This window comes from Monodelphis domestica, chromosome 3, assembly GCF_027887165.1.
Source record: "Monodelphis domestica isolate mMonDom1 chromosome 3, mMonDom1.pri, whole genome shotgun sequence".
Lineage (NCBI taxonomy): Eukaryota > Metazoa > Chordata > Mammalia > Didelphimorphia > Didelphidae > Monodelphis > Monodelphis domestica.
This window is the reverse complement of record NC_077229.1, coordinates 5,743,036-5,750,986: the sequence shown is the minus strand read 5'-3', so window position 1 is coordinate 5,750,986 and position 7,951 is coordinate 5,743,036. Positions and strand designations below refer to the sequence as shown.

The 7,951-nt window shown below is 48.5% G+C and overlaps 1 protein-coding gene across 5 annotated transcripts in view; it reads left to right on the top strand.

The window, feature by feature from the left end:
- The first annotated feature begins 4,679 nt into the window (after nucleotides 1-4,679).
- LOC107648884 (zinc finger protein 260-like) overlaps nucleotides 4,680-7,951 on the top strand; it is a 66,605-nt gene continuing 63,333 nt past the window's right edge. The window contains exons 1-2 of one of the 5 annotated variants that reach the window (XM_056820350.1): nucleotides 4,680-4,808; nucleotides 5,618-5,722. In XM_056820350.1, coding sequence (XP_056676328.1) covers nucleotides 5,690-5,722 — 33 coding nt within the window. In that variant the 5' untranslated portion in view covers nucleotides 4,680-4,808; nucleotides 5,618-5,689. Of the gene's footprint in view, nucleotides 4,809-4,987; nucleotides 5,158-5,617; nucleotides 5,723-7,951 lie in introns of those variants that run through there. The other 4 variants (XM_056820349.1, XM_056820353.1, XM_056820356.1 and 1 more) reach the window with 4 other exon arrangements.

Sequence of the window (7,951 nt, the reverse complement as noted above, 5' to 3'; positions counted from 1 at the left end):
TTTTTATCCCTTTTCCTGGAATCAGACACAAACATTAATCACAGTCCTATAATATTTTATCAATAAATGGCAGGTTCCCATAGTTTAAAGCTTTTAGGCATATATTGATATTATAGCAAGAGTATATATATTAACTTGTATTACTGCAGGGAAAAAATATTAATATTAATTATGTGTACCTTCAGTACAAAAAATGAGAAAAAAATCAAATATTCTGATAAAAAATAAAAGAAAAGAAATAAGAAAAAATAAGAAAAAATCAGTAAATCAATATATTCTTGAGAAAAAAAAACCAGCATCCATTTGTCTATGGATTATTATCTCCAATTCTGTGTCCAATTCCTAAAAAGGAATAAATGAAAGAAGGGCTACACCAGCCTAGGCCAGCATGAGCCTGCCTAGGCTGAAAACCCTAAGAGAGGGATCAGTCAGTCTTTTATCAACTTACCATAAGATCTCTGAGAGGGAGCCCCGAGAGAGACCCTTCAAGGCAGCTTTGGCCAGCTGCCTCCTCCAATTCAGCCTTTCCCAGCTGACTGTCCCCAGCTCTATCTGAGCTCCTATTTAAAGGGAATTTTCTCCTATGTCACCTCCCCTAAATTCTCATATCTACCAATCACAGTAGACGTTTTCCAAAGGACAGACCATTCTTAATTCACACCTAAGAAGGTTAAACTTTTGATTAAAAACCTCTGAGTAAGTTCTCTCCTCTTTGCTCCTTGTAAATTCACAAGTTGTCTGACCTTTATAGGTACTTAGCACCCTTTTGTATTAGATCTAAAAACAGGCACAGCTTAAGAACTTTTGCCTTACTATAAGCATGGATTTTAAGTACTTTTCATTGTTCAGCAAGGAGTTTACAATTTTATCTTCCCCTAAAGTATGCTTAAGTAGGGGTGGAGTAGAGGTCTCACATTCCTGATCTAAGTTCCTTCATTGTTTAAAATGGGGAATGGTCTTAACCCAACTTTATGAAGTAAGGTCTGAGAATTTTTTAAGGTTCACAGGATACAGTTCTAAGAATGTATAAAACAATCATTGTAAACTGATTAAAGCCACTGAATTAGTATCCTTAATAACTGCATATGTCATTTTGATGTTAGATGACTCATGAAAAATGTGAAGCACACTGAAAACTTTCACTTCCCATAGCAAAAAATAAAATGGAAATATGAAAAGCAAATAAAAGGTTGGTTCCTGCACAGGTGCTGGTCTTCTTGGGAAGGATCTCTGATAGAATGGAGGAAACCTCTAGGACTAAAAGGGTACTTATACTTAACATTTGCTTAGGTCTGCTGGCCCCACCTAAGCAGGGATCAGCAAGTACTTTAGGGACTATCTTAAATGAGTGAGGCTGGGACTTCCCTCAGGGTGAGCTCTCAGGGGAGTGGGGGGGGGGGCAAAACTGGGGTATTTAGATTTCAAGTTGACACCCTCCATCAGTCTCTGTAAAGAGGTGGTTCTAATTCATTGGCATGATTTCATGTGAAGAGAAATCAGACTCCTGGATTCTGTAGCCCTGTTAATTGTTTTTCTTCTAACTAATAGACCTGTGGGACAGACTGGATTAATTTGGGGGCAAAATAACTGGCTCTACTCTGTAGATGAGGTTTTTGGACCTTCCAGGGAGGTACTTTCTAATGGTCTAGCGGCTAGCCAATGAGTCACTTATAAGCAAATTGTTCCTCAGTTATGATCAGATCTTTCCATTACTGAAGGCTCCAAAGAGAGTTTCCCATCTGGGAGTCTGCATGGCCTCACGGATTAGCTTGTTGCAAATGAAGTCGGATGGGTGTCTGGTGGTCCTGTCCACCCTGCCCTTGTCATTGAAGTGCTCCAGCCTAGCTTAGAGAGAATCTTAAACTTTCCTTAATAATCTTGTAAAGTGTTGTGGGAATCCTCCAGGATTCTGCTCCTCTGAGAAGAAAAGAAAAAGCCACACCTTCTGGCCTACTTCCTGGTATCCTGTGATTTTCCAAAGAGCACCCATTGCCCTTTGATGGATTTTATTCAGCTCCCAGCTTGGGGCATTTTTGGATGGGTGGAGCCACTGAACAAGCTGTTGCAAGAACAGATGCTCTCACCTGGGAATTCCCTGGTAGCAGAGCTCCTGCACCTTCCTCCCATCCTCTTTCCCTCCCCTCAAACCACCCCCCCATCCTTGAGTTTGATAGAAGACATTAAAGATGATTATTAAGAATGAACTTGCTAAATTTCTGAGTGACCTTTTGTTGTTCCAGAGGACTCATTCTAAACCCCTGGAGCCCTAACAATCCCACCTCCCAGCCATTGCCCAGGGAGCCACCCCTCAGACCAGACTCCCCTACAATTGGAGATTGAGTCTACTGGAAAAGAAGCCTGTACCCCGACACTGCAGCCAGATGGGAAGGACTTCACCAAGTCTCAGAAGGCTCCAAACATGGCCAAGTGCCTTCTTTCCCTCTCTTACATTGTCCATCCAATGTTCCTCAACACATGTCCACAGGCCAGCTAGAGAACTTGGCCTTGCTCAGTTTTCTTTGGGCACCGTCTCCTCCTCCAGGGTTCCTTTGGCTCCCCTGGACGCGAGGTCCCTTCTGTAGAATTTAAAAATTAATATTCAATACTCCAAGTATTACATTTCATACTATTTATGTATATTTAACTAAAAGCAAAAGGAAACTAAAAGGCTAGAGGAAAAGGGAGAGATCACCCAGGCTCTTCGGCAAGTCATCTGCCCTCCGTGTGCCTCAGTTTCCCCAGATGAAAAAACAGCAGCTTGAAGCTTCTGGGGCCCTTCTAGCTCTGAATCTATGATGGTAATGATGGAATGTTTATGTTTGATCATTTGCTCTTTCCATTTGACTGACCTCTTGCTCATCCTCCAAGCCACCTTCCTCCATCTCTAGGTCTCTGCACAGCCTGAGGTGAATTCCTGAACACCTCCCCTCCATCTTTTTCTTCCCCGGCTACAGGAAGATTTCCCTGACGCCTCTCCTCCCCAGATTGTCCCCCTCTAAACCTACTCTGTATCCCCTGACTGCAGCATCCACAGCAATGAAGCATCTTGTCTCTGCCATAGGGTGGAAGCTCCTTGAGGACAGGCTCTTTCTTTCCCTTGTGTGACAGTCTTTCTGGCAAGGCTGGGGCTGAGGCGGGTAAGTAGGGACCCCTGGCAGGGGTTTTCTCCCCAGGCTGGGACGAGGGAGCGTTCATGTGGGCTCAGGAGCAGAGGCAGGATCCTTGGTAGGGATTCCATTGATCTCTTGGGGGAGGAGATGGTGTGTGTCAGTCTCCTGAGACAGGGACCTGTCTGTGTGTCTGTCTGGAACCCGTGCTTCTCTGGCAAGGCACAGAGGCAGGTGGGGGGCTGAGGGGGGCAGGGAGCAGCACTGTTGTCCTAAACTCCCCTACAATGGGAGGTAGGACATAGGAGGGCTCCAAGAGGGCTTCGATAGGACACTATGGTGGGGTCAGGCTCTCTGAACTCCTCCCCTCCTTCTATCATTCCCAACTTCCTGGTCCTTTGCTTAAATACTGAGTAGCTTAGAGGATCCCAGGGGAAGCCGCTCTCCAATGTCCTGAAGATGTTCATCAGACTGAGTTCTCCCCCTGCAGGTCCCTGGACAAGTCACTTTAGTCTGCTTGCCTCAGTTTCCTCCCCTGTCCAATGGGCTGCAGGAGGAGAGGGCAAAGCCGCCCTGCCTCTGCCCAGAAAGCCCCAAAAGGGGGGGAGAAGCAGCCAGGCCTGAGCAGTCTGAGCCTGCAGAAGACACACAGACACCCCCAGACTGTCCTCTGTCCATCAGGGCTCAGAACCTGCCTGAGCTCAGGTCTCAGGGGCTGCTGCTGCCTTCTGTGACCACAAAAAGGGCAGGAGGGGGTTCCTGGGCCTCCTCCAGGCCTCTGAAGGGTCTTTGGGCCTTGTGGCCAGGGTGAGGTGCTGAAGGAGACCCGCCTCAGCTGGCCCAGAGGCCCAGGAGACCCCGAGGAAGCTGCTGTTTCCCCCCAGATCCTCTCTGGACCAGCTTCCCCACAGCCACCGGCTCAGGCTCTTATTCTCTCGATGTCACAGTGGGGAAACTGAGGCAAAAGCTGGAGAAGGGCCTTGGCCAGGCTCCCCCATCTGGGCAGTGTCTGAGGCCATGTTTGAGCCCAGCTCTTACCGACTCTAAGCAAGAGGACAGCCTTCAAGTCACCTGATTCCTCCACCTAGGGATGGGGTTGGCCCCTCCTTTGGGGAGCATCTGGGGTCCCCCAAAGCAGGAGCAGCAGGATGTTCAGAGGGAACTTTGGAGAAGGGGAATCTGGGAGGTGGGGCCTGGGCCTGGGCTATCAGCTTCTGCCCTCTGCCTCAGTTTTCTTTTGTGTCAGAAGGGGGGATCCCAGTGCCACCTCCACAAGCCCTGAAGAGTGGAGATCCATGAACTGCTCAGTCAGTCAGTCAGTCAGTCAGGTCAGTAGACACTTATTAGGCACCTGCTCTGTGCCAAGCCCCATCCTGAGGCAGCTTCCAGTCTAAGGAAGAAGCAGCTGGCAGGACAGGAAGGGGAAATGGGGGGAGGGGGTAAAGGCTGCAGCCCCCAGGGTGGGGAACACCACACAGGTGCCGAGGCAGGAGGACTCCATTTCCCAGAAGGCCCCTGTCATGCCATCATGCAAGTTTTGGCCTCCCCTGTGGAGGACTCCATTTCCCAGAATGCCGGTTCCCTGACTTCTTCCTAGTCTTGGCTCCTCCCCACTGTGGCAGCCGCGGGGCATGTTGGGAACCTCGCGTGTGCTGTCTCAGCTCTAGAAAAAGTCTCCGGTGATCTTCGACCTTTGCCTAGGTGAGAGGGGGAGCGGAGGGAGTCATTGGTCGGGGGCGGGCCGGGGCTTCCTCCTCACCCTGCTCTGGCAGCTGAGACTTTCTGCTCCGAACTCCTTGGGGGGGCGGGGCGCGTGCGCACCTGTCAGGAGAGGCTGGACGGGAGCCCCAGCTCCGTGTAAATGCTTGCGTTGGGGGAGGGGCTGCCTCCGCGCCTGTCCATCATTTTAAAGGACCCCGGAAAAGGGACAAACGCAGAAGTGCCCGACTCAGGCCGGAGCCCGGGCGGGGCTTTGTCCCTCCCCGGGAGGAGAGAGAAGGGGTCGCCAGCCCAGACCCACGAGGCAACTGGGGGAGGGGTGGCGGTGCAGGTACAGGATGGGGGAGAGGCTGGCCCGGGCCCCTCCCCCAGGGGTACGTTCTCTTCAGAACCCACTAAGGGAAGAAGCTGCCAACATGAAGCTGGTCAGTGGCCAGCGGGGGTCGGTGGTTCCTGTGCCCACATGCCAGGAAAAGAGCCCGATCCTGGGCACTGAGGAAATGCCAGCACGCTCTCCCTCTCCCGCACCTGATGCCCGTCTCCTCTCCAGGCCCCCCCATTCCCCAGTAACCCCTCCCCCCAGCAGGCTCTCCCAGTGTACCCAGTGCAGTTTCTGAGTGGATTGAAGGCGGAGATGGTGGCAGAGGGGGAGGGGAGGCTTCTGCCTGGCCATTCCAAGGCCCTTCCCAGCCTGAGGCTCCCTGTTGCCCCCCTGTGGGGGAGAGTCTGCCCTGAGGCCGGGAAAGGCCTTTGGAGCCCCCTGAGCCCTTTCCCTTTCGCCTTCCCCCCAGGCTTTAAAGAGGAAGTCTGCCACCCCCTGAAGGACCCCAGGGTGGCCCCGCAGAGAACCTGCAGCCAGAGCAATGGCCCCCGGGACCCCGAGGCCCCCCTCCCAGGTGAGTACAGCCCCTCCCCGGGCTAGGCTGGGATCCAGCAGAACTCAACTGTCTTTGCCAGGCCTCCAGGGGCGCCGTCACTGCTTGTGCCCAGGGGAAGCTCCAGGGTCAGCCCTGGCTGCCCCCCATCCACTGTGCTCTGGGCTTTCCTGGCCTCCGGCGCCCCTGCCAGGATGAGCCGCCCAAGTTCCACCAGACAGGCCCAGGCGCTGCCATTCCTTCATCCTCCCCCCAGTGCGACATCTCTAGTTATCAGAATGCTCATAAGAGGAGCTTTTGGGTGCTTTCACTGACTTCAGGAGCCCTCACAGAAGCTGGTTGGGGAGGACAGAAAGCTGCCGGGACAGTGAAAACGTTCACAACAGGAGGCTCCTGGAGGGTGAGGAAGCTGCCCTGGGTCACAGTTTACAGGGTCGGGTCACAAATCTCAGATAAATACAGCCCAGAGGAGTGAAGAAAGTTTTTTAGCAGTTTACTAGCCTATTTCCAGTAATTGAGTAAACAGAGTAGTTGGATGTAAAAGGTGTTGTGATGAATTTATGGAGCTTCTGTAAGAGCAGAGTTTAGATCAGAGAGAGGATTTTCCCACTGTTCTGCTGTCCCCTTTAAGAAAGAGAACAAATATCTGGCAGGGGTCACTGTAAGGGGCCTTGGCTAGGAGATAGGCAGCTGGAAGTTGTGGAGGGAGTCTCTCTTACTTCACTTGAAGACAGCTGGTGGCTGGGTCATTCTCTAACAGAAGGAAGATTCCTTTGTTCTTTGAGATAGTTGACTTTGAGATTAGAGATTCATACTGAGCTGAGAGATAGTGTGTTTCCTGAGGATTTTTCCCTGTGAACCAGAGGATGAACGAGGAAGAACGGAGAGACACTTTGACCATTGGAGTGAAGGGAGCACAACCTGTGAGAGGCCTGCTGAAGGGAGAGAGAAACTGCTTCACCTTCTCTCTCAAGATGATTCATGTTACTTTAAGAGTTTATCATCTGTTTACGGTTCATCATTGTAGTATCACTTACTGAGAGGGAAGTTAAGTTTTAGTCAGTGTGTGTAGTTGAGTGGAGTGTCTACTTTGGTGGAGAAAGAAGAATCTCCTTGAGGAGCCAGTTTTGGGGTTGTGTTATTTAGACAATTTTAGTTTTAGGGATTTATTGATTTCCTTCCTTATTCCTTACTCCTGTTTCTACCTCTTGTTTTCCTTTTCTCTCTCTCCTCCATAATAAATTCTGGTTGTACTAGACTGCATCCGGCCTTCAATCTGCCACCTGAAACCAGCTTGACCCTGACAGCTTTAGTTTAGTTATAACAGCTTTTAAATAATAGTTTGGTTATTAATACCACCAGCTATTATTTACCCATGACAGTGTGAATGTTTTAGTGCTCATAAGATCAAACAATTCCTGTGTTTTGAAGCAATGAAGAGCATCAATATTTGATCTCTGAGGTCAGTATCAAATAAGGTAGGTCCAGTTGTACCAGTGAATCCTTAAGTTAAAATAATTTGTATCAAAAAATTTAGAAGCTGAACCCTTTAAAAGAATCATTTGACAAGTATAATTTTATACTTAATATTTACCCAAACTATGATCATTATGTGACTTGACATTATTGAAACTTGTCTAATAACAGCAATACAGAGGGCATCTTATAAAATCTGATGGACAATTTGCAAATATAGAATCCTGATTTCATATTTAGAATCTGGAAATTTGTTAAGTTTAACATAATTACGATTTGAAATGTTACTTCATTCTTTCCTTCTTTTAATTAGACTGACTAATACTTTGTCTATTTTATTTGTTTTTTCAAAGTACCAGCTTTTAGTCTTATTCATTAAGTCAATAGTTATTTGACATTCAATTTTTTTTTTAAACCCTTACCTTCCATCTTGGACTCAATACTGTGTATTGGCTCCAAGGCAGAAGAGTGGTAAGGGCTAGGCAATGGGGGTCAAGTGACTTGCCCAGGGTCACACAGCTGGGAAGTGTCTGAGGCCGGATTTGAACCTAGGACCTCCTGTCTCTAGGCCTGACTCTCAATCCACTGAGCTACCCAGCTGCCCCCTTGACATTCAATTTTATTAATTTCTCCTTTGATTTTTAGGATTTCTAATTTAGTCTTCATCTGAGTATTTTTAATTTGTTCTCTTTCTAAAAGTTTTTTAATTAGCATGCCCAATTCATTGACCTCTGCCCTTCTTAATTTGTTAATATATGAACTCAAGAATATAAA